Raw genomic sequence first — 27,622 nt, forward strand, 5'->3', positions numbered from 1 at the left:
CAGAGATTCACAACCCTCTGAGAAGAAATTCCTCTCAACTCTTTTAAATTAGCTCCCCCGTATTTTGAGGCTGTGCCCCCAAGTTCTAGTCTCCCCGACCAGTGGAAACAACCTCTCTCTTGTCTATCCCTTTCATTATTTTAAATGTTTCTATAAGATCACCCCTCATCCTTCTGAACTCCAACGAGTAAAGACCCAGTCTACTCAATCTATCATCATAAGGTAACCCTCTCATCTCCGGAATCAGCCTAGTGAATCGTCTCCACCCCCTCCAAAGCTAGTATATCCTTCCTTAAGTAAGGTGACCAAAACTGCACGCAGTACTCCAGGTGCGGCCTCACCAATACCCTGTACATTTGCAGCAGGACCTCCCTGCTTTTGTACTCCATCCCTCGTGCAATGAAGGCCAACATTCCATTCGCCTTCCTGATTACCTGCTGCACCTGCAAACTAACTTTTTGGGATTCATGCACAAGGACCCCCAGGTCCCTCTGCACCGCAACATGTTGTAATTTCTCCCCATTCAAATAATATTCCCTTTAACTGTTTTTTTTCTCCCAAGGTGGATGACCTCACATTTTCCGACATTTTATTCCATCTGCCAAACCTTAGCCCATTCGCTTAACCTATCTAAATCTCTTTGCAGCCTCTGTGTCCTCTGCACAACCCGCTTTCCCACTAATCTTTGTGTCACCTGCAAATTTTGTTACACTACACACTCTGTTCCCTCTTCCAGGTCATCTATGTATATTGTAAACAGTTGTGGTCCCAGCACCGATCCCTGTGGCACACCACTAACCATCGATTTCCAACCCGAAAAGGACCCATTTATCCCGACTCTCTGCTTTCTGTTAGCCAGCCAATTCTCTATCCATGCTAATACATTTCCTCTGACTCCGCGTACCTTTATCTTCTGCAGTAACCTTTTGTGTGGCACCTTATCGAATGCCTTTTCGAAATCTAAATACACCACATCCATCGGTACACCTCTATGCACCATGCTCGTTATATCCTCAAAGAATTCCAGTAAGTTAGTTAAACATGATTTCCCCTTCATGAATCCATGTTGCGTCTGCTTGATTGCACTATTCCTATCGAGATGTCCCGCTATTTCTTCCTTAATGATAGCTTCAAGTATTTTCCCCACTACAGATGTTAAACTAACCGGCCTATAGTTACCTGCCTTTTGTCTGCCCCCTTTTTAAAAAAAAAAAAAAGAGGCATTACATTAGCTGCTTTCCAATCCGCTGGTACCTCCCCAGAGTCCAGAGAATTTTGGTAGATTATAACAAACGCATCTGCTATAACTTCCGCCATCTCTTTTAATACCCTGGGATGCATTTCATCAGGACCAGGGGACTTGTCTACCTTCAGTCCCATTAGCCTGTCCAGCACTACCCTCCTAGTGATAGTCTCAAGGTCCTCCCTTCCCACGACCAGCAATTTTTGGCATGGTTTGTCTGTCTTCCACTGTGAAGACAGGGGCAAAATAATTGTTTACGGTATCAGCCATTTCTACATTTCCCATTATTAAATCCTCCTTCTCATCTTCTAAGGGACCAACATTTACTTCAGTCACTCTTTTCCGTTTTATATATCGGTAAAAGCTTTTACTACCTGCTTTTATGTTTTGCGCAAGTTTACTTTCGTAATCTATCTTTCCTTTCTTTATTGCTTTCTTTGTTATGCTTTGCTGTCGTTTAAAATTTTCCCAATCTTCTAGTTTCCCACTAACCGTGGCCACCTTATACGCATTGGTTTTTAATTTGATGCTCTCTCTTATTTCCTTGGTTATCCACAGCTGGTTATCCCTTCTCTTACTGCCCTTCTTTTTCACTGGAATATATTTTTGTTGAGCACTATGAAAGAGCTCCTTAAAAGTCCTCCACTGTTCCTCAATTGTGCCGTTTAGTCTGTTTCCAGTCGACTTAAGCCAACTCAACCCTTATCCCACTGTCGTCCCCTTTGTTTAAACTCGTTTGAGACACTACTTCCTCACCCTCAATCTGTATTACAAATTCAACCATACTATGATCACTCATTCCGAGGGGATTTTTTTTACTTGGAGATAGTTTACTATTCCCGTCTCATTACACAGGACCAGATCGAAGATAGCTTGCTCCCTTGTAGGTTCTGTAACATACTGTTCTAAGAAACAATCCCGTATGCATTCTATGAATTCCTCCTCAAGGCTACCCCGTGCGATTTGATCAGACCAATCGATATGTAGGTTAAAATCCCCCATGATTACTGCCGTTCCTGTTTCACATTATTCCCTTGATTATTGTCCGCCCCACCGTGAAGTTATTATTTGGGGGCCGATAAACTACGCCGACCGGTGACTATTTCCCCTTACTATCTCTAATCTCCACCCACAATGATTCAACATTTTGTTCATTAGAGCCAATATCATCTCTCACAACTGCCCTGATATCATCCTTTATGAACAGAGCTATCCCACCTCCTTTCCCTTCTTGGCTATCTTTCCGAATTGTCAGATACCCCTGTATGTTTAATTCCCAGTCTTGGCCACCTTGCAACCACGTTTCAGTAATGGTCACCAAAACATACCCATTTGTAATGATTTGTACTGTCAACTCATTTACTTTGTTTCGAATGCTGCGTGCGTTTAGGTAAAGTGTTTTAATACTAGTTTCCTTATTCACTATTATAATTTATTCCTTTTTACATACTTGTGGAAGCTCTTACAATCTTTTTTTATATTTTTTGCTAGTTTACTCTCATCAATTTTTTGGTAATCCTTTGCTGGTTTCTAAAGCTCTCCCGATCCTCAGGTTTACTATTCTTCACAACATGAAAAGCCTCTTCTTTTAATCAAAGACTATCCTTAACTTCTCTAGTTAGCCACAGATGCAGTTGTACAGGGCCTTGGTGAGGCCTCACCTGGAATATTGTATTCAGTTTTCGTCTCCTAATCTGAGGAAGGACGTTCTTGCAATTGAGGGAGTGCAGCGAAGGCTCACCAAACTGATTCCCGGGATGGCAGGACTGACATGAGGAGAGACTGGATCAACTGGGCCTTTATACATTGGAGTTTAGAAGGATGAGAGGGGATCTCATAGATACGTGTAAGATTCTGACGGGACTGGACAGGTTAGATGCGGGTAGAATGTTCCCGATGTCGGGGAAGTCCAGAATCAGGGGACAGTCTTCGGATAATGGGTAGGCCATTTAGGACCGCTATGAGGAGAAACTTCTTCACTCAGAGTTGTTAACCTGTGGAATTCCCTGCCGCAGAGAGTTGTTGATGCTAGTTCATTGGATATATTCAAGGAGGAGTTAGATGTGGCCCTTACGGCTAAGGGGATCAAGGAGTATGGAGAGAAAGCAGGAAAGGGGTACTGAGGGAATGATTACTCATGATCTTATTGAATGGTGGCGCAGGCTCGAAGGGCCGAATGGCCTACTCCTGCACCTATTTTCTATGTTTCTATGATCACTTGTCATGGAGCTTAAGTTTCACAATGGAAAGTAGATTCGTTGAGAATTTTGGAATATGTCTTCACATTTTTGTCACTGCTTCGCTACCATCATACCTTTTGATCCAATTTCTCAATCTACATTCGCCAACTCACCCCTGCATAATTGGCTTTATACAAGTTTAAGACTCTTGTTTTGGACTTAAGTATTTCACTCAAACCCAATGCGACATTCTATTATATTAATGATCACTTCCCAGAGGATCCTTTACTCGGAGATTGCTAATTAATCCTGTCTCATTACACAATACAGATCTAAAAAAGCCTGTTCCCTAGCTGGTTCCACAACCTATTGTTCTAGGAAACTGTCTAATGCATTCCATGAACTCATCCTCCTGACTACCGTTACCAATTTGATTTGCCCTATCTATATTAAAATGAAAGTCCCCCATAATTATTGTATTGCCTTTGTTACAAGCTCCTATTATTTGTTGATTAATACTCTGTCGAACAGTATAGCTTCTGTTTGGGAGTGTATAAAACTACTCCCACCAGTGTTTTCTATCCCTTGTTATTTCTTATCTCTGCCCATACTAATTCTACTTCCTGATCTTCCGAGCACGTCCTTTCTCACAACTGACCTTGTCTCATCCTTTATTATCAGGGCTATACCTGTCTCCTTTTCCATTCTGTTTGTCTTTTCAAAATGTCAAGTACCCTGGAATATTTAATTCCCAACCATGGTCATCTTGCAACCAAGTCTCTATAATGGCTAATAGATCAAACCCATTTATCTCTATTTGTGCCACTAATTCATCTATCTTGTGACAAATGCTTTGTGCATTCAGATAAAGAGCCTTTAATTTTAACTTACCACCATTATTCCCTGCTGTCACCATATTTGCTCATGCACTATTACCGTTAAGCACTCTGTCCCTTCCTGTCACACTCTGCTTATCTTTACCACAAATTGCTGCAATGCCTTAACTTTTCTCTGTGGATTTCAAAATTTCCCCTCACCTATCCCTCCTCCCCACTTTTTATTTTAAAGCCCCATCTACTGCCCTAGTTATTCAATTTGCCACGATACTAATTTGAGAGATTGCATATTACATAGAATATACATCACAAACAGGCCATTCAACCCAACCAGTCCATGCCGGCGTTTATGCTCCACTCAAGGTTTCTTCTCATCCTTTCTCATCTGTCAGCAGAAGCCTCTATTCCCTTCTCCCTTATATGCTTATCTAGCCTCTCTGTAAACGCATCTATACTATTCGCCTCAACTATTCCTTGTGGTAGCAAGTTCCACATTCTCTCTACTTTCTGGGTAACGCAAGTTTCTTCTGAATTCGCTATTTGATTACATGGTGACTATCTTCTATTGATGGCCTCTAGTTATGCTCTTCCCCACAAATGGAAACATTCTCCCTGTATCCACACGATCAAAACCTTTCAATCATTTTAAAGGCCTTAATTAGGTCACCCCTCAGTCTTCTCTGTTCAAGAGAAGAGACCCAAGCCTGTTCATCCTTTCCTGATTGGTATTACCTCACAATACTGGTATTATCCTTTAAAATCTTTTTTGCATCTTCTCCAGTGCCTCCAAATCCTTTTTTTTTAAATATGAGTATGGCAACCAGAACTGCACACAGTACTCCAAGTGTGGTCTAACCAAGGTTTGATACAAGTTTAGCATACCTTCTCTACTTTCCAATTCTATCCTCAAAATAAACCTGTGCTTGGTTTGCCTTTTTACGGCCTTATTAACCTGTTATATATAATCCAAGCTTCTGCCAGAGAGCACGGAAGAAAAAAAAAGTACAGGCCCAGCATAACAGTTTGATTGTCGTCAAAAATAATCTTTGCCTCGGGCTTACCTCTAATACGTGACTGGGAAATACTTCTAGAATGTTCCTGACTGGCACCCTTCAATGGACTACTGGATGCTGCAGTGTCATCTGGACACAGATAAACCTCAATAGGCCCTCTCGAACTTGACAAGTGTATCTGGAAATTCTAAAGAAGAAATTAAAAACAAAAGATGATGTGTCAGACAAAATTAGTGCTTCAGGGAGATGAATGGAGATCACAATCTACTTTACTTAAGAGCATAAACAGTTTAAATAATTTTTTTTTTTTTGCAGAGCTAAAACTCCACTCTTCAAATTTGTTTCAGTGAAGGCCTGTCTGACCCTCTCCAACAAGCCCGACTTACATCATAGGGATCTGGTACTTCCAGCCGGGTTTCAGGAGGAGCTTTAACAGCTACTACCACCTGGCCCTTGAAACTCTGGATCTTTCGGATGTCCTGATAAGTCACATAATTTAATGTGTTGGCTGTTAAGGCAAGTAAACTAGACATCGAATAACAATTAAATTCACCCACATTCTCAGTCAGTGGAGTACAAAAAGCACTTTGAAATGATTGTTAGACAGACAAGTGATTATAAAAATACAAAAATAAATGATTTAACCTTACAAGCTCGACATCGGAGGAAGGTCCTGTGGATTAAGTAGAAGTTGTTTTGAAGTTTGATATCCTCATCAATTAACCACTCACTTCACTTGAAGCTTTCAGAAACACAGCTTTTGAAGTTGTCTTACGTTTATGACACACACATTACTTGTCTTCACAGTCAGCCCATTGTGCCCGTTCTTTGAAAGAGCTACCAAATTAGTCCTACTCCCCTGCTCTTCCCCCACACCCCTGCAATTTTTTCCTTTTCAAGAATATATGTGGATGTGGTATATTTGGATTTCCAGAAGACATTCGATAAGAGGTTACTGCACAAGATAAAAGCTCACTGGGTTGGGGGCAATATATTAGCATGGATAGAGGATTGGCTAACTAACAGAAAACAGAGTCGGGATAAATAGGTCATTTTCTGGTTGGCAAACAGTAACTAGTGGGGTGCCGCAGGGATCGGTGCTGGACCTCAACTATTTACAATCTATATTAATGACTTGGATGAAGGGACTGAGTGTAATGTAGCCAAGTTTGCTGATGATAAAAGATGGGTGGGAAAGTAAATTGTGAGAACACAAAAAAAATCTGCAAAGGGATAGACAGGCTAAGTGAATGGGCAAAAATTTGGCAGATGGAATATAATGCGGGAAAATGCGAGGTTATCCACTGGCAGAAAAAATAGAAGCGCAAATTATAATTTAAATGGACAAAAATTGCAAAGTGCTGCAGTACTTGTGCTTGAAACACAAAAAGTTAGTATGCAGGTATAGCAAGTAATCCGGAAGGCAAATGGAATGTTGGCCTTTTTTGCAAGGGTGGGGGGGAAAGAGAGTATAAAAGCAGAGAAGTCTTGCTACAACTGTACAGGGTATTAGTGAGGCCACACCTGGAATACTGCGTGCAGTTTGTGTCTCCGTATTTAAGGAAGGATATACTTGCATTGGAGGCCTCTCAGAGAAGGTTCACTCGGTTGATTCCGGAGATGAAGTGGTTGACTTATGGGGATAGGTTGAGTAGGTTGGGCCTATACTCATTGGAGTTCAGACGAATGAGAGGTGATCTTAACGAAACAGATGATAATGAGGGGGCTCGACAAGGTGGATGCAGAGAGGATATTTCCACTCATAGGGGAAACTAAAACTAGGGTACAGTCTTAGAATAAGAGGCCGCCCATTTAAAACTGAGATGCAGAGAAATTTCTTCTCAAAGTTGTGAATCTATGGAATTCTCTGCCCTAGAGAGCAGTGGAGGCTGGGTCATTGAATACATTTAAGGTGGAGATACAGATTTTTGAGCGATAAGGGAGTAAAGGGTTATGGGGAGCAGACAGGGAAGTTGAGCTGAGTCCATGATCAGATCAGCACAATCTTATTCAATGGCAGAGCAGGCTTGAGGGGCCAAATGGCCTACTCCTGTTCCTGCTCCCATTTTTTATGTTCTTATAACCAACTGAAAGTTACTACTGAACCCTTTCAGGTAGTGTATTCCAGATTAAAAACTTACTGTGTTAAAAAAAACTCATCTCTCCCGATTCTTTTGCCAACTTTCTTAAACCTGTGCCCTCTGGTTATCGCCCCTCCTGCTGATGGAAACACGTTCTCCCCATCTAATCAGTCAAATACCGTCATAATTTTGAAAACCAAATCAAAAAGGATATCTTTGGTTTTCAGAGTCCTCGGTTAATTTTTTGAGGTCCAAGGTGCAGCTCTGGATCAAGTCATCCAGCCTCTTCTCTTTCAGGCTGAGCTCGGCTACCTCCCGGTTCAGACCCTGGCATCGTTTCAGCATCCCATCGTTGTCTATCAAGCTGCAGCCCCTGCAACAGGAGAGCATCACCATGGCAATCAATCACTAACAACTCAAACAAACATCAAAAACTCCGTGATCAACAGACACAACTCTCCAACTCCCAGTGTTGAAAGTTGACAAGAAAGAAAAGACTTGCATTTATATAGCGCCTTTCACAACCACCAGATATCTCAAAGCACTTTACAACCAATGAAGTACTTTTGGGGTGTCGTCACTGCTATAATGTGGGAATCGCAGACAATTTGCGCACAGCAAGCTCCCACAAACAGCAATGTGATAATGACCAGATAATCTGTTTTAGTGATGTTGATTGAGGAATAAATATTGGCCAGGGCACCAGGGATAATTTTCAAAATAGTGCCATGGGATCTTTCACATCTACCAGAGAGCATTCGGAGACCTCAGCAAGAGACACTGAAAAATTAGCTGTTGAAAGATCACATTTCATTTATCCTAACAAAAAGGACAAGAGATTTCTCATGTAATCCTTTTAACACTACTGGAAGCTACAATCTTTAACGTTCAGAATGAAGAGCCACCTCTTCCCTCTTCCAATTCTTTGGACTCTGGCACAAATCAAGGTACGACTTATGCCAAGTCTTGCTCATTTTTTGAAAGATGCCTCACCCATTACCCTGTAGGGAAAAATCTCTGGATAAACTCAATTTGTTACAAATGGCATTGTTTGCTTCAAAGTGGGGAGCCCATTCAGGAGATTGGACCTTATCCTTGCTCAGCACAGCTGCCACAACTGAGAGTGAAAAGATCTGTCGAGATCAGCTCACACCAATTTTTACGTGATGCTGCAGAAGGTGGTCACAGACCAGGACCTCTGCTGCTCCATGACATAGTCCTTTCGAGCGAGACAGTCATATCGTTTGCATCAACGTGCATTCGGTGGCTGTAGTGTTTAAGGATCAACTGAACTGGTCAGAGCTTAAATCTTTTCCCTACCACAATTTGAGGAGAGAATCCCACACACAGGAAGCATTGGTCACCAAGGCTTTACCAAAAGGGCATGGTGGGAAAGTTGCAGCAAGCTGGAACCCTGGATGCAGCAATAGGGGGGGCATCACACGCACAAAGATCAAGGCTGATATGAAGTTGTGCAAGGAACCAGCGTGTTCAGTTCACCTGTAGCAGCATGGAGAATAAGCACATTCACAGCACAACAACCCTGGCCCTGCCCAAATGACTGGAAGGTGGCTCCATTGTTGAGTGGGAGGGAGGCTGTGCTCAATCTCATCGAGAGCAGATTCCATGCCCTGTTGGCCCCTGGGCTTCAGCTGCAAGTGTCGGGTATAGAAACATACACACCTCTGATGCAGGGAGCGATCCACAATCAGCCGGCACTTGGCAAATATCAAGACTAAGATTCTACAACTTTGCTCCAAACAACCCTGAAAAGCTCGCACTTTAAACTAACGAGTGCCTCGAGCTTTATTCATTTGCTCTTGGGAGGTGGGTGACGTGAGCAGCACATTATTGCCTCATTGCTTGTTGCCCTGAAAAAGTAGCGAGGGGCATTCTCTTTGAACCACAGAAGACCATGCAGTGATGGTGTTGCCACAATGTTGTTTAGTAAGAAATTCCAGGATATTGATCCAGTGGCGCTGAAGGAACAGGAATATATGTTCCAAGATGCACTGCCACAACTCGCCAAGGCTACTTAAGACAGCACCTCTGAAAGTTGTGACCTCTAACACCTAGAAGGACAAGGGCAGCAGGCGCATGGGAACACCAAGTCACACACCGCCCCAACTTGGAAATATATCGCTGTTCCTTCATCGTTGCTAGGTCAAAATCCTGGAACTCCCGACATAACAGCACTGTGGGAGTACCTTCACCACACGGTGTAGCGGTTCAAGAAGGATGCTCATCACCACCTTCTCAAGGGCAATTAGGGACAGGCAATGCTGGCCTTGCCAGTGACACCCACATAGAATGAATAAATAAACAAAGTGAGAATGGCATGTGACTTGCAGAAGTTGCAGGTGACTTATGTCCCCATGGCATTTATGCTCTTTTATTTCTTGGGTAGAAGTTACAGGGCTGAAAGGTTTTGTTGTAACAAGCCTTGTGAGTTGCTGCAATGCATCCTGTAGATTGCACATACTGCAGCCAATGTGCCAGTGGTGGAGGGGATCACAGAGTCCAACAGCATGGGCACTGATCAAGTAAACTGCATTGTCCTGGATGGTGTCAACCTTCGAGTGTTGTTGTTGCTGCTGCTGCACCCATCCAGGTGAGTTGTCAATATTCTACCATACTTCTGACTTGAGCCCTATAGGTGGTGGATAGACTTTGGGGATATCAGGAGGAGAGTCATTTACCACAGAACAGACAGCCTCCAAGTACCCAGGCGGCCCTTCTTTTGTATCCAATGTTCACATATGGCTGATCCATTTGAGCTTCTGGTCAGGATGCTGATTGTGGAGGGACTCTGATGGCAGTGTCATGGATGGTCAGGGAGAGGTGATTGAATCTTTTCTTGCTGGAGATGGCCATTGCCTGGCATTGGAGCGCAAATGTTGCCTGCCACTTATCAGTCCAAGCCTCGACGCTGTCCTCTGGAGGAGGCCAAGTATGATTGTCCACTTGGGAGTTTTTGGCCAAAAACACTTGCAAGAGAATTAAGGCAAAAGATGATCAAGTTGAGGATTCAGGAACCCCAGTGTTTTGCAACCTGTGGCACTGTTGGTGTTTAATTGGAAAAAAAAAATCACAGCTCACGTGGACAGAACAATAAGAGTCACCCTGCTGTTTCTTACTTCTTGGTATACAACGTTCAAGTGGTTATGGTACTGGACTAGCAACCCAGATATCATTAGATCAAATTCCATTGGTAGACAGTTGTGTGGCCACAGTGCTGGGAGTCTTCAACATTGACTTTTATTGCAAAGGGGATGGAGTATAAAAGCAGGGAAGTCCTGCTACAACGGTATTGGTGAGGCCACACCTAGAGTACTGTGTACAGTTTTGGTCACCTTATTTAAGGAGGGATATACTTGCATTGGAGGCAGTTCAGAGAAGGTTCACTAGGTTGATTCCGGAGATGAAGGCGTTGATTTATGAAGAAAGATTGAGCAGGTTGGGCCTATACTCATTGGAGTTCAGAAGAATGAGAGGTGATCTTATTGCAACATACAAGATACTGAGGTGGCTCGACAAGGTAGATGCAGAGAGGATGTTACCCCTTGTAAGGGAATCTAGAACTAGGGGGCATAGTTTCAGAATAAGGGGTTGCCCATTTAGAACTGAGATGAGGAGGAATTTCTTCTGAGGGCTGTAAATCTGTGGAATTCTCTGCCCCAGAGAGCTGTGGTGGCTGGGTCATTAAATATATTTAAGGTGCAGATACAGATTTTTGAGGGATAAGGGAGTGAAGGGTTATGGGAAGCGGGCAGGGAAGTGGAGCTGAGCCCATGATCAGATCAGCTATGATTTTATTAAATGGCGGAGCAGGCTCGAGGGACCAAATGCCTATTTCTTAGGTTCTTATGACCTTGTCCTCATTAACCTACCTGATGTAGAAATAACTTTCCACAATAGCATTGAAGGAAGTGACCACTGTGTGGTTGTTGTAAAGGCAGAGTGAAGGTACTCGCCGTTGTGTAGTGTGGTACTACCATTGTATTAAGCAGTACAAACCAAGGACAGATCTAGCAACCTTAAACTGGGCATCCCCGAGGTGCTGTCATCAGCAGAATTGTATAGCTCCATAATGTGCAACCTCATGGCGCACAACTTTACTTCTCCATCTCAGTTAAGCCCTCCCCCGACCCTTACCTCATCCTCCTCTGAAGAGGGAAAAAGTCAGCTTGGCTATCACAAAATAGCCACATGCCTGCCTCAGTTGATTCAGCCGTGTCAATTTGAAGCTCCCAGAGTGTCAATCAGCCATTGAGAGAAAAGTAACAAGAGTTACTGGGGACAGGAAATTGTCAGCGAAGTGGATTTTACTGGAAGAGGGAAATAAATGGAGTATGGGGTAGTCTGCAAGGAACAAATGGAGCTAGAGCAGCGTTTGTGGGTGGGAAGAAAGGGATTGATAACTAGAAGGTGGCTTCAATGAAAAATGCAGCCAACAGAGATAGTGGGCCGATACACATACTCTGTGGAGGGAGTGCTCCCCATTATTTGATTTGTACTTTTCTCCCACCTACCTAGTATCTGCCTCCGTCAAACACCAAATCAGGACTCCATTTTTTGCTCAGCAAGGGAAGGAGGAAGTTAAGGGCTTAAATCTTAATTATTGGGAATGGGGTTGGGTTAGATCTGCTCAAATTCTGCTCCACAGGGGAAGTGGGTTGCTTGCTCAGGCAGCACATGAGTGTGTGTGAACATTATGTGACAGAACTTGAGTTTACAGCATTATTTATTACTGCGGTACCTTTATAACCTTGGGCCTACTCACTACTTTTATTTTTGAATACACAAGCTCTAGCGAAATATATATTTCTATATCATACATAAACACATCCATGTAAAATTATCTCCTGGGAGCCGACTTTAAGTACAGTAAATACAGGAATAAGTAATGAGTGATACTTTATGGGCTTTGGTATGCGGAAGCACATCCTCTTAACCAGATAACAGTGATGTGCAGGATTCTCAGATGCAAGAGTGCAAGATCAGAAAGTGGCACTGTGCTTACCAAGTCAAGCTAAAATTCCAATTATGTACAATTAAGATGAATAAAAAATGTAAAGTAGCTGGAAAGTGAAAGGAACCCACGCCATAACCGCCCCAAAAGGAAGCATGCGTGGTAGATGCAGTCCGACGGAGCACAAAATTACTGTTAAAAACTTTTGCATCTGGAAAATAAAAACAGCCAAAGGAGCAAATTAGAGATGTTTTTCCCACGAAGTGTAAGGAACCGGAGCAAGGTAAACACAATGAATGAGCCTGCATTGACTTGGAAGAGCACAGGAGGCCAACCTCGTATCAAGGCTATTGCATTGGGAGATGGGTGGAGACCAGCTGAAAACCCATGCTCTCAATCTTCTTGAAAACGGTGTGGGATAACATTAATTCCCATTTTTATGTAGAAGCTGAATAAGTGAAGATGAGCACTGAGGTTATCTGGCAAGGGAAGAGGCATTACAAAACAAGGAGGTTCATGACACCAACACATTTTTCATACTCCCTGTGGCCCCTCAGGTGGTGTGAAAGGATAAGAAGAATTTAATCAGAATGACAGGTGCCTGGCCATGAATGGTAAGTACTAAGACGACAAAAATCGAGGAGACAAAAGTGCAGCTTTACATCGAGAATGCTTTGCGCATTTTAGGGGGAAGCTTGCCATCGCACAGGAAATTGAATTATCCTTTGACTGAAGGAAAATAAATTTCCCCTCCAAATATGCTGATACATAAATTGACCCTTTAAAGCAATTAATACAAGTTTTGGTGGCCCTAAACTAAAAATTTGAAGGAACAAAGGATATAATTTATTGAGATATTGATTTTATATGCCGAATATGAATATTTGAAATGAGAATTTGTTGACATTAAAACAAGGTAGATTGTCACAGCCCAAATGTTACCAGTCCTGGAAGCATTTACATTTCAGTAAACTAATCTGGAGTCCCACTTAAAACTTGGAACAGCTATCCAAGTTGAATGAAAAAGTGGAAATTTAAAAAACTTACATCCACTGAACATTATTTTTGGATTTCTTCTCAATGAGATGAATACCCTCCAACACATTTGTGATGTCATAGATTCTTCGCTTTGGCACGTTTAAGACCTCTGCAGCTCGGTTCAAGTCCAACACCCCATCTGGAGACTGGCCCAAGAGCTGAACAACGTTCTTTGTGAGGGGAACTAGTGAGGTATTGTAGCGAGCCTTCTCCGACGGAGATCTGGGAGCTGTATTGTGGAAGGAAGGAAGTAAAGAATATTCACGGACGTGGATCATTTTGAAATTCAAACTTAACTGCAACTCACAAATCTTTTGAATAGAAGCACTCATCTAACTGGCCTCTAACAGTAATTAACTCAGTAATAAAATAGGGCTGAAGCAGCTTCCTGTAACATATCTAATCTGTGCCTCCCCAACTTGCACATTAAGTGACCTACCTTAAAAGCACAGACATAGATTTCCCCAGACTGGAAGCAAAAGTTTCCAAACAGCAGTGGAGGAAATGCTCAGTTAGAAAATGCTTTCACCCAAGACGCTTCAAGTGCTTGTATGGACAAGATATATTCTGGCCTTGGGGGTGGGGATGGGATAAAGAGCCCTTTGAGGGCTCTGTTCTTAAAGGGATTAATCCAAAAAGATGTCAGATCAATATTGGAAGATACAGCATTTCATACATTTTCTGGGTCACTATTCCACAGGCAGAAAATACAACTCCAAGCTACCACAAAAATGGCCAATCTCTATAATTTACACTTAACTGTCCAAATCTTGCCACTCCAGTTCTCACGTGCAGACATTTCCCCATCATAAAAATGAAGGATGTCAGTATTGAGTAATGTAAACCTTTTTACTTTTGGCAAGTCAGCATAAAGGGGGTGGAAGAAAAGTAGAGCTCTTTGACAACAATGCAACAAACATAACCCTATCCTGGTATATTCCAGACGCAATTCAATTTTCCGTCATCCACACGCCAACCTGAACGATTCTTATTGGCTTCAGCGCACTGGAGAGTGGATTCAGTCACACTCAATGTAACATCCATTCTTTGTCATGAGAATGTAAGTGGAATGTTGAGCTCAGAATGTTTTAGCACAATCCTGGTATGGTGTTTCACAGAGCCACAAAAAAGCATGCTGCTCAGCATGTCTTATTTGAGGAACAAAATGCCCATTGCAACTTTTAAAAAAAACAAATGAAGCAACTTTCCCTTTACCCTCCCAAGCACAAAGAATCTCTTAACTACTCAGTTAAAATGAAATGGGGAAAGAGATGGAGAGAATGCACCCCTCAAATTCCCTCTGGATAGTTTAAATGGAGAAGTCATCAATTCTGACTACTGCTGCAGTGCTAATTTCAGTGAGTTGAGAAGAGATCTGGCCCTGGTGGATTGGAGTTAAAGATTGACAGGTTAAACAGTAAATGAGCCTTCAAAGAGCAGGTAGTTTGGGTACAGTCTAGACACATTCCCATGAGGGGGAATGGAAGAACATCCAAAAGCTACAGCTCCCTAGATGACTAAAGATTACAATGAAACAGAAAAAGGAGGCTTATGATAAATGTTAGGTTCACAATTAAGTAGACAACCAACCTGAATACAAAAAGTACACGCGAGAACTGAAAAAGGAAATAAGAGGGGCAACATAAAAGGGAACCCAAAAATCTTTTCTAAAGAGAAAAACAAAATGTCTTTATATTGTTGATGTAATGTCAATGGAGAGATAAATATTAGCCAGGACACCAGGGATAACTCCCCTGCTGCAAATTATACACCCCTGTACAAACAAGGGGGAGGGGATTACCCAGCAACTACAGGAGAGTCAACTTTACGTTGGTGGTGAAGACAATAATCCAGGACAAAATTAATTGTTACTTGGAAAAATAAATAAATAAATAAATAAACAGCCAGCACAGGAAGGAAAATCATGTTTGACCAATTTGATCGAGTTCTTTGATGAAATAACAGAAAGGGTATTATGGTTGATGTATATATGGACTTTGAAAAGGTATTTGATAAAGTAATACAAAACAAACCAGTTAGCAAAATTGAAGCCCATGGATTAAAATGGCAGCGTGGATACATAATTGGCTAAGGGACAGAAAGGAGAGTGTAGTGGTGAACGTTTGTTTTTTTTGGACTCGAGGGAAGTGTCCAGCAGTGTCTCTGATGGGTCGGTATTAGGAACACTGCTCTGTTTGATACATATTAATGACGTGGACTTTGGTATACAGGGCATCATTTCAAAGTTGGGAGCAGACACAGTTCAAAAGGTAGTAACTAGTGAAGGGGATAGTAGCACACTTCAGACTGGTGAAATGGGCGGACACATGGCAGATGCAATTTAATGCAGAGAAGTTTGATGTATTTTGGAAAGAAGAACAAGGATGCAGAAACAGACACACTTGGGGGGGGGGGGGGGGGGGGGGGTTTGTACAGACATTTTTGAAGATGGCAGGCCAAGTGGAGAAGGCTGTTTAAAAAAACAAAGTATGCAGGATCCTTGGCTTTATAGGTTGAGGTAGAGTTAGGCCTCAGCTGCAGTATGGTGTTCAATTCTGGGCATCACTCACCTTGGAGAGGATGCAGAGGAGATTTACTAGAATGGTACCAGGGATGAGGGGGTCTGTAATTATGTGGAGACTAGAGAAGCTTGGGTTGTTCTCCTCAGCACAGAGAAGGTTAAGGAGAGATTTAAGAGGTGCCCAAAATCAATCATTGATTTTGAATTTGTTAGAGTAAAGAACGAGAAGCTGATGCCAGAGGACATCGACTTTAAAGAGCCAAAGGCAAAATGAGTTTACACAACAAGTTATGATGATCTGGAATGCATTGTGTGAAAGGATATTGGAAGCAGATTCAATAGTAACTTTCAAAAGGGAATACTTGAAGGGCAGAACATTTCAGGGCTATGGGGAAAAAAAGCAGGAGTGGGAGTAATTGGATAGCTCTTTCAAAGAGCTAGCACAGGCACATTGGACCAAATTAACTCCTTCTGTGCTGTAAGATTCTATCAAATCACAGAACAGGCTTGAGGGGCTGAATGGCCAACTCCTGTTCTTATGTTCCAAATACAATTAAAAGATTAAACATCAAAAATGTTCCCTAAAACCAAATCAAGTTCACCTGTATCAATTTGGTTGCCAACCAATACCAGGCCCATTTGTTAGCACTGACCTTATGTTATGACTGCTAAAGCAAACTTAATAGCCAAACTGTAGGTATGGGGAGTTTATACATCCACCATTGGACATCGCTGGAAAAAAAACCCACAACACTGATCAATATCTGGAGATCATTGCCGAGCACCCATAGGTTCTATGATATAGTTGAAATCTGCCTGAAGATCAACTTAATTTAAGCACCATCTTATCGAGAGGGGTTACAAGTGGGGGCAAGTTCCCCAAAACAATTTCTCAAGTCAAATCGTCATGAACCTACTCTATGGGTCAAGTGCTTCGAAGATAGACTGCTGAAAGCTATTTTCTTCTCCGGATGTACTTAACATGTCTAAACCTCAAGTTTAGCAAAGCACCCCTTACTATGCTAGTGCATTTCCATTTAATAATCTGAACAGTTAGACGAAGCCATTAATTTGATGTATACCAGCAACCGCAATAGCTCATTTCATCCAATATTTATGGGCAACAAAATGGTTGAACATTTGTTAACGTCCCATGAAATTGAATATGGATTACCAAGAGCATAATGGGCATGAAAAAGTGACTGAGGTTTCAAGAGGCAACAGACAAATTATAATAAAATTCATCTAAATGCCTGGATGATATTATTGCCTGAAAACTCCCAGTCTCTTAAAAACACACTTCGGCACTGGTGCAGTGTCTCACCAGTTCACTGCTCCCTTTCAGTGACAGATGTCCTAGTGGACAGTCAGGACAAACATGTGGTCAATGTGTGATTTTATCCTCAGTAAATGGAGGTAATGATGACCTACACCACAGCTGGAATATAACATGGTATGAAGCACTTCGAATATGCATACCACCAGCCAGCCAGTTCAGTACAGCGACAGTCACCATGTAATAACCTCAGGCACAACACTGAAATCTTGTACGGGTAAAAGATTCTCTACTGTTGCTCTACAAGGGAAAGTGAGCCATTAAATATTAAAAGCTCAAAAGGAACTGTAATTATTAATTTCATCTGTTTCCCAAGTGCATGGCATCATACAAGTAATATGATGCAGATTCAGGTTTACAATTCTCCATATGGTTAACTTCTCGGAGTAATTTAAAAAAATTCATTCATAGGATGTAGTGGTGGAGAGACAGATATTTGAAAGATAAGGGAGTCAAGGGTTAAGAGGGTGGGGAAGTGGAGTTGAGGCCAAGATCAGATCAGCTATGATCTTGCTGAATGGCGGAGCAGGCTCGAGGGGCCAGATGGTCTACTCCTGCTCCTATTTCTTATGTTCTAATGTGGGTGTCGCTGGCAAGGTCAGCATTTATTGCCCATCCCCAATTGCCCTCAAGAAGATGGCTGTGAGCCACCTTCTTGCACTGCTACAGTTCTGGTGAAGGTACTCCCACAGTGCTTTTGGGGAGGGAGTTCCAGAATTTTGACCCAGCGACTATGAAGGAATAGCAATATCGTTCCAAGTCAGGATGGTGTGCAACTTGGAGGTGATAGCGTTCCCATGCGCCTGCTGCCCTTATCCTTCTAGGTGGTAGAGGTCGCGGATTTAAGAAGTGCTGACGAAGAAGCTGTAGCGAGTTGCTGCAGTGCACCTTGTAGATAGTACACACTGCAGCCACGGTGCACCAATGGTGGAGAGTGTGAATCTTTACGGTGATGGATGAGGTGCCAATCAAGCGGGCTGCTTTGTCCTGGATGTTGTCGAGCTTGTTGCAGCTGCATTCATCCAGGCAAGTGGAGAGTATTCAATCACACTCCTGACTTATGCCTCGAGTCAATCGCCACAGAATACCCAGTCTCTGACCTGCTCTTGTAGCCACAGTATTTACGTGGCTGGTCCAGTTCATCATCATCATAGGCAGTCCCTCGGAATCGAGGAAGACTTGCTTCCACTCCTGAAGTGAGTTCTTTGGTGGCTGAACAGTCCAATACGAGAGCCACAGACTCAGTCACAGGTGGGACAGATAATCGTTGAGGGAAGTGGGTTTGCTGTACGCTCTTTCCACTGTCCGCACTTGATTTCTGCATCCACTCGGCGTTGAGACTTGGTGCTCAGCGCCCTCTCAGATGCACTTCCTCCACTTAGGGCGGTCTTGAGCCAGGGACTCCCAGATGTCAGTGGGGATGTCGCACTTTATCAGGGAGGCTTTGAGGGCGTCATTGTAGTGTTTCCGCTGCCCACCTTTGTCTCGTTTACCATGAAGGAGCTCAGAGCAGAGCACTTGCTTTGGGAGTCTCGTGTCTGGCATGCGGACTATGTGGCCAGCGGAGCTGATTGAATGAGGTCAGTGCTTCAATGCTGGGGATGTTAGCCTGAATGAGGACGCTGATGTTGGTGCGCCTGTCCTCCCAGAGGATTTGTCGGATCTTGCGGAGACATAGTTGGTGATATTTCTCCAGCAACTTGGTGTCTACTGTACATGGTCAATGTCTCAGCCATACAGAAGGGCAGGTATTACTACAGCCCTGTAGACCATGAGCTTGGTGACAGTTTTGAGGGCCTGGTCTTCAAACACTTTTCCTCATAATAGATTCTAGCATTTTCCCTACTACTGACGTCAGGCTAACTGGTCTGTCGTTCCCAGTTTCTTCTCTCCCTCCTTTCTTAAATAGAAGGGTTATATTAGCTACCTTCCAATCTGCAGGAACCACTCTCGAATCTATGACATTTTGGAAGATGACAACCAATGCATCCTCCATCTCTATTGCCATCTCTTTCAAAACCCTAGGATGTAGGCCATCAGATCTAAGTGATAATGCACCTACCACAATGGTCAGTGCACTGCACACCACCTGTGAAATAAGGTCAGCCAATGGGCACTCAACCCATACATTTGATCCGACAGATTGTTGGTGTCAGAACCAAACGCGATTATGATAATTAATTCACATCACGCCTATGAGCTCATTCTCAATTGCATTTTGCTCACTGTAGCCTATGCCAACAATAAACCCTTAACCACCAAAAACAGGTAACTGGTTTGATGATCATATTTGCTGTTTGTGGGACTGTGCAATGCAAATTTTCTACCCCATCACCACTCATCCTAATTAATCCAGTTTTATAGAATTTACAACACAGAAACAGGCCATTTGGCTCAGCTGGTCTCGGACAATGTTTATGCTCCGTCGAAGCCTCCTCTCACCCTACTTTATCAATACTATCTGCATATCCTTTTATTCCTTTCTCCCTCATCTACTTTGGCCTAGATGTCCTTTATGGAACCATTTTGGAATAGGACAGCCCAATCATTGAGAACACAATCAAGACTTCCAATTTCTATCAATGGAGAACCTTTCAAACCAAACCTAGATTGTTATCTAGTTTCCAGAGATTAAGTGATGCTATCCAACTCACAACTGGATGGATGATAAGATTCAGAGTTCCCATCTTGCTCCCCTGCCCCCACCCCCCCCCCATTGTTCCTAACGTATTCCCGTCAAACACAATTTTCAGCAAAACAAAAAGGTTTGAAAAAAAAAGCTGTATTTAATCAAATTCAACTTCCCATTTTCAGCTTGCAAACATAAAAGAAAAATTTGGATGCAGCAAAAATTTTTATCTTGAACCTTGGCCAAAGCAAAAGTGATTTTCTATAGCTCAAAAAATTTCCAAAACTCCGTAATAGTAGCAAAGCTCCCAACAATGGTCGGTTTGGATTTGAACTCGTTCACCTCTGGATATGCCATCATAAACTCAAAGCAGCTGAATCAGCTTTCGTAGCTTTTTAATTCTTATAGTTGCCTGAAGAAAATACTTACACAAAACCAAACAAGATAAAGTCTGAAATGTGTTTGACGGGAATACGTTAGGAACAATGGGGGTGGTGGGGGCGGCAGAAAAGAAGAAAAACAGCAAGTCTTCCAAGGCCCTAGTCACAGGTGAAATCAAAGTTTATAGCAATTGCAAGGCCAGCTAGTAAATTTATTACTGTATCTCATGCTTTTTTTCCCTTCAATAATTTAAGTTCCTGCAGCCACTGGAAACTCTACAACCAGGCCAGAAGCGGGCTCTAACTTCAATGTGACCGAGAGTTGCACGCTATCTAGTTCGTCCCAGTATGAATACTCAAGGTACATCAGATTACACTTACTTTTTGGACTACTTGGGCTTCTCATTGTACCCCTTCCTTTTCCTTTTGGAGTACATACATCAGCAGCCAGGTACTGATGATCACTTTCTTCCAACTCCAGTCTCCTCTTTGCCTGTGCAATGAAAAATAAACCATGATCTTTCTAAACAACTCATTTCACATCAATTCTTTTTAAACGTGACACATGCAACAAGGCAGCTTGATACAGGTTTATTAACTCAGTGCACCAGACCAGTAGGAAAAGGGAGGGCACATGCAAAGGAGATTTTTTTTAAAAAGCAGGATGAGTTAACCCTTAAGCTGTCACCAAGCATTTGAATCAACAACGGTCTTGGCATATGTTGCCTGCTGCTTCAGTTGCAGAATAAATATAAAACAAAATAAACATGGGACAGTAGAGCAAAAGATGGAAAATGACTTCAAATGAGAGCATAAATGAAGCTTAAACAACACTTTCCCGGAGTTACTTTCCAGAAGCAGGAAGATAAAACTCAAGTTGAATGGCAATGGGTACTCAAATTCAACATTTCCAACTCAACACGTTACCACACGCTTGTACTTTGCCAGAATTTTTCTTAAAACAACGGTCAACGGTTAGTAATTGGGTTACTGGATGGTACCATTTATTAGAATTTAGGAGTCCAATTAATAAGCCATTGTGCATGACCTGAGATAGTCTCACAACTGCAGGTTTTAAGAGTGCACTGAAAATTCCAATTTGTACATGCATTTTAAACTCACCGACAATCTAACCTGGCTACTGTATTGCAAATTCATAGGAACGGAGTAAATAATTTCAAATTTGTACTCCTTCACTGACAATGAAGATTCAGCCAAGCCCAGATTTATTACAACTGGCTCAACTATGTTAACTATAAATTTTTAATCTGCAAGTTCAATTTTGGAATACTAACTGATTAAAGCACAAGGCATTACAGTTTTCTTGCAAAAGCCTCTGGAATCAGCTGCTATGGCCCACATTAAACAAGCGGATTTTTCGAACATTGGATTATAATGAGGTTGCAAAATAAGTACACACTAAATCCTAAAAGTAACTGGAACTTCCCCAAAATATCTTCAAATGCCAGTTTGGAAGTGGGGAAAAAAGGTATCAAGGAGCAAACGAGTGAGACAGAGAGAGATCAATTTCTCACATAGTGAGCTTGACCTGGTTATTCAACAAAAGACCTTCCTCCTCCAGGTGTAAGCAACAACCTGACGCCAGGGACGGTTCTAAGGATATATGTGTTTTCATGAGCCCATATACAATGTCTCATTAATAAATCATGTCAATGTCGCTCTCATTGGGTTCCTTTTCCAAATGGCAAGACAGCTTACTTGCCAGTAAATTGCATTTCCAGAAATTAATTTGCAAAAAAATAGTATTCAATCTATATATACCTGTGACATCCAACTCTGTCTTTGGAAAAAAAAAGTTGAACAAACATCTTAACGGAGCATTCAATATTTGTTAAATATACAACATACCATGGCAGATGACTTGAAGCAACATGTACACATGTAGTACAAACAGTAATCATTCCCTACACAGTTTTCATATCGCCATGCCTCGCCCCTATCTTTGTAAACTTCTCCAGCCCTGCAACCCTCAGAGAACTCTGCGCTACTCCAATTCTGGCGTCTTGCATATTCCCAATTTTCAATGCTCCACCATTGGTGGCAATGCCTTCAGCTGGCTAGGCCCGAAGCACTGGAATTCCCTCCCATAATCTTTCTGCATCTCTACCTCTCTCTCCTCCTTTATGCTCCTTAAAACCTACCTCTTTGACCAAATGGAAAATAATTTAATTCCAAGAACGGGCGCTGTTACAATTCAGGTGTTCAGAGTACATTGCAGTTTCCATAGGCAGATCTTGATTTTCCACGATCAGAAACTTACAACCCACGAATGCAGGCATTAACATGCCACAGGATTGAGAACCTTTTAACTGCAATATTTCACACCCAAAGCAGCACGAGCTACCCATCATACACACTTGCCTGCTTTCAAAGGTGGAAAGCATACGGTCAGACTATTCAGGCTAAAACTGGAAGTTGAATTTCTTTAAATGATTTATACAGAAGCAAAAGAAATGGAGCAAATAATTAGCAATAAATGCTCGAGCTGCAGCTGGAATATATTAAAGTTTTTGCAACAGCAGCAGATACTTCCCATGTGCACACTTACTTCCCATCACACTTGATCATATTCTCATCCTAAGCAACACCACAGGGATCTGCTAGCAATATTTCAAAACTTCTCTTAATTTAAACGGTCGCCAAAATTTGCAAATTTGCAGAACCATGAGATCTTGAAGTAATACGAGTGCTTCTTTACTGCAGAATTCCATTTCACATCATGGTGTGAAAACTCAACAGCTGAAGCAGGGAAACTGGAGATTCCAGTTATTTTTTTTAAAATGTAATTAAAATACGTTGCTAACTCAAAGGCGTGTCAATATAAAATCTACACAATTAATGTCCTGTTACTGACTGCTCCATACTTTGGTAGGAAGAATAGAAAAACAGAATAGCTTTTAAATGGTGAGAAACTATTAAATGTTGGTGTTGAGAGAGTTAGGTGCCCTCGTACAGGAAACAGAGTGAACATTCAAGTAAAGCAAGAAATTAGGAAGGCAAATGGCACGTTAGGCTTTGTTCCAAGGGGGTTTGGAATACAAGAGTAGGGAAGTCTTGCTACAATTGTACAGGGTTTTGCTGAGACCGAGAGTACTGTGCACAGTTTTAGTCTCCTTATCGGAGGATGGATATACTTGCCTTAGAGGTGTGGTGGAATTCAAAGCCACTTTCAAAGGAGCACACAAATCTGTCCAATAAGGCAAAGTGTTGAAAATAAGGATTTCAATATTTGACGACACATTAACAGAAACTTGACGTGAACATTGACTAAAAGACTCAAGTGCCTACCCTTGTGGGTTTCTAGGTGGAAGACTTGCATTTATATACTGCCTTTCATGACCACCGGACATCTCAAAGCGCTTCACAGCCAATGAAGTACTTTTGAAGTGTAGTCACTGTTTTAATGAGGAGGAATTTCTTTACTCAGAGGGTTGTGAATCTTTGGAATTCTCTAACCCAAAGGGCTATGGATGCTGGATCGTTCAGTACATTCAAGCTGAAATCACTATATTGTTGGTCTCTAGTGGAATCATGGGAACTGGGCAAGAAGAGTGGAGGTCGAAGATCAGCCATGATCTTATTGAATGGCGGAGCAGGCTCAAGGCGCTCCTAATTCTTATGTTCTTATAAATAGGGAAAAACAACAGCACTTCTATCCCAAGCACACTGAAGCATCTCGGATCAAAGTCGTTTTTCCCACTTCCAAACAGAAGTTACTATTCTGACAGATCTCAAACTTTTGGCCTTCAGATAGCCTCGATTCTCTTTTCTATAACTTACAACAGAGCCTTGCAAATAGGTTTCTAGCTTTCCCTCTTGGCCAGGAGGGGTGAGTGGAAACCAGGAGAAAAAAAAGTCAAGTGTGCATGCTTTGGGTGGGAAGAAAGAAAATTTGAATACCACAAAAAAAACCCCGTGTGCAGACAGCCCCGGCAAGCCTGGATGTAAAGCACAATAAAAGCAATTGATTATCAAGTCTGAACTTTCCAGTCCAGCATTCCCAAATATGAACTTGGAACATCCCAGTTTATGCAGTTTTACTGAGGTCTATAATTCTCCATTATGAGAAATCTCAGTTTCTAAATGAAAACAAAAAGTTCACAGCAACCAGCAACAAAAAGTAGCTGAAAATTAACCCATCCCCACCCCCAGAGATAAACTGCTCTTGATTCAATCACAGCAATATGAACATCTCCAGTAATTAGTGATTCTAACAAATATGTCAATAAAATGGTACTACAAGTCCCAGTTTATGAATCACACGGCCAACCATTTATTTTATATTTTATTAGTTATCGCTAAAGGTTTGAACTATTTCCCAACAAATCACTGTTGCCCTTCGTTTCTGAGGAGACAAGCCAAACTCTCGATGTGATTTATTTGAAAGGAAAGTACGAGCTCTCCGTGCGCTTTTATCATCAACTGCAACATTAGTTCCTAATGCAGTAGCCACTGAAGAGACCTGTGTGCAGCACCAAGTCCAAGTGAAGAACTGGCTTCAACGTGAGGCCGAACATGTTAAAACTCATCTGCAAGTAGGAGCAGCAGGGTGCAAATTTCTGCCCATGCTTCTGCCTGCGCAGCCAGCTGTCAAACACACCACTTGGGAACCCTGCCCCACAGGAGGGGGGGGGGGGGGGTGGAAATTGGAGAACCAATGACCCCCTCAGTCTGCTCTAAGGATTTGAGAAGGCCTGGGACTCTGAAGTAGGTCTAAAACCATTCCCCTAAACAGTGATGACTCAAAGCAAATGCTATTAAAAATTTGCTTCAATTCAAAACGTCCACCATTTATAATTCAACTTAACTCCTATGAATCATGTTTATATGTAGTGTGCATAATGCAAAAATAAAATTAACAAATGAAAAGCACTGCACGTTGGAAGGAAAAATGGGCATCCCATGGCACATGAATGATAGTTAAATTAATGTTCTGGACATTTTGTCAGGAGCAGGGTACCACTGGAGTTGGCTTTCCCTACGCCTCCCCAGAGGGCTGTATCCTTGCCGACCTCAAGTCCTGGAGAAATACCACCATGTCTCTGCAAGATCCTACAAATCCCCTGGGAGGACAGACGCACCAACGTTAGCGTCCTCGACCAGACCAACATCCCCAGCATTGAAGCACTGGCCACACTTGAACAGCTCCGCAGGGCAGGCCATATAGTTCGCATGCCAGTCCAAAAGCAAGTGCCCTACTCGGAACTCCTTCATGGCAAACGAGCCAAAGGTAGGCAGAGGAAACGTTACAAGGACACCCTCAAAGCCTCCCTGATAAAGTGCAACATCCCCACTGACACCTGGGAGTCCCTGGACAAAGACCGCCCTCAGTGGAGGAAGTGCATCCGGGAAGGCACTGAACACTTCGAGTCTCATCGCCGAGAGCATGCAGAAATCAAGCTCAGGCAGCAGAAAAAGCGTACAGCAAACCTGTCCCACCCTCCCTTACCTTCAACAACTATCTGTCCCATCTGTGACAGAGACTATGGTTCTTGTATTGGACTATTCAGCCATCTAAGGACTCATTTTGAGTGTGGAAGCAAGTCTTCCTCGATTCCAAGGGGCTGCCTATGATGATGATGATGAAAATTAATAAGGAAGAAACTGAAAGACTCTGAATGGGTTCGACATTCATCATGTCAATCCAAAGAACAGCAGCAATTAAAATAGAACGTTGAACTATATAACCAAAACAGCAGGCAAGTCATCAGAGGAAGAAGTCATGAAGTAGTGTTCTGCCAAGACCACACCTCGAGTACTGTATCCAGTCAACTCGAATCGAGGGAGATATTCATGCACTGGAAGCAGTGCAAAGCCGACAAAGCTGAATCCTGAGGAAAGATGGGAAGCAACCAGATTTCTCATTTTTTCAGCAAGGGTACCCTGTTCTGCTCAAATTAACCATGGCATTTGCCTGTACCTGTATAGCAGTGACTGCACTTCAAGAATAATTAATTGGCGTTGGAACATCTCAAAGATGTGAAAGGCACCACAAAAATGCAGCAGCTTTATTCTCCACCCAGCCAGAATGGATCAAATCACAATCTCCAATTAAGAGTAGTTCCACTGCAACGTTCACTTCAATGCAAATTAGCCACGAGTATAACTCGAGACTACTCACACTGAAGCTACAAAGCACAAGGCCATCTCATACCGGTGCACGCTCAGACTGCAGTATAACTGAAGGCAGAGATCAATGCAGCTCCGACACCACTTTCAGGGCATCTAAAGTCACTTCATGTGATCTTGCGTAAAGCCAACTTTCTTTCAGTCCTGACCAAACCAAACATGCAGGAGACCAGGCGTCTGTGGTCCATGTGACTTTGGGAACACCGGCATTTGTTTGTTTGGCTTGAAGGTTGTCTCTTTAAATCCAGCTAATACATTATTGCCACATGGGCAGACATCCCAAAGTTGATTGAGAGATAATTATTGGCTCGGACACCGCGGAGAACTCCCCTGCCCTTCTTCAAAATAGTGCTCCGGTATCTTTTACATCTATCCGAGGGGGCAGAGAGGGCCTCTGTTCAACACCCTTGATTTTTCACTCAATTCTCTGGAGTGGTACTTGAACCCACAACATTCTGATTCAGAGGAGTGATATCAATTGTGACATGGCAGACGCCTGTGCACACCCCGACCCGACATGCGTGTGCACCCAACCTTCCCACACCCCCGACTTATTCGTGTGCACCCCCCCCACGTCATGCGCACCTGCCCCACTTTACAGTTACAATGCAACTTAGATCAGAGGTTTTACAATATACACTTGGACCATAAAATTTCACAATGCCTGTATAATACTGACTCCACAATCGTTAATCCTACAATGTGATCAAATAGCAAACCTGGAACACAAACAGCCTGATCCTCTGCTGACACAGAAAACTAAGTCATCCCATAAAATAGACAGCATAACTTGTTAAAGGCACTCGACTGATTCTAAGACAGCCATTTGAATAGAGATTAGTTGATAACTGCAAACTGTTTTGAGCTCCACACTCATTTAGGACACCATTAGAATCCCTCAATGAGATTGCTGCTTGTAATCGCTCCTGTGTGTCCATTTCTGCTAGTTTGCAGGAAATAAACACGATAGATTATAAAATGACTTTGCTCAGAGACTAGCATCAATTGTCATGACACCGTCATCTTGCATTCAGCCCACTGTTGGATCCACACAGGGTTCCCACAGTCAGTGTACTGCATTTACAGATAGGGAAAGGATGCCTTAAAACAGAATGTACATTACACTAATTTAACTTTCCAGTGATTGCTTGCCAACAGTGCGGAGGAACAGGCTAACAATTTTAGTGCAACCAGTTACTGTCACAAACTGAACAGTTAAGGAATCAGACAGGGTGGTTGGAGA

The 27,622-nt window shown here is 42.5% G+C and overlaps 1 protein-coding gene across 2 annotated transcripts in view; it reads right to left on the bottom strand.

Annotated features, from left to right (window-relative positions):
* The window catches only part of LOC139264343 (transcription factor E2F3-like), a 60,060-nt gene that overhangs the window by 20,387 nt on the left and 12,051 nt on the right, over positions 1-27,622 (bottom strand). For both annotated transcript variants that reach the window (XR_011593326.1, XM_070880633.1), the window contains exons 2-6: positions 20,611-20,722; positions 13,373-13,592; positions 7,566-7,726; positions 5,659-5,771; positions 5,321-5,459 (exon numbers count right to left, since the gene is read on the bottom strand). Coding sequence is in view for 1 of the 2 variants with exons in the window: in XM_070880633.1 (XP_070736734.1) it covers positions 5,321-5,459; positions 5,659-5,771; positions 7,566-7,726; positions 13,373-13,592; positions 20,611-20,722 (745 nt within the window). In the remaining variant the exon portion in view is untranslated. The remainder of the gene's footprint in view (positions 1-5,320; positions 5,460-5,658; positions 5,772-7,565; positions 7,727-13,372; positions 13,593-20,610; positions 20,723-27,622) is intronic.

This window comes from Pristiophorus japonicus, chromosome 5 (assembly GCF_044704955.1).
Source record: "Pristiophorus japonicus isolate sPriJap1 chromosome 5, sPriJap1.hap1, whole genome shotgun sequence".
Classification (NCBI taxonomy): Eukaryota; Metazoa; Chordata; class Chondrichthyes; family Pristiophoridae; genus Pristiophorus; species Pristiophorus japonicus.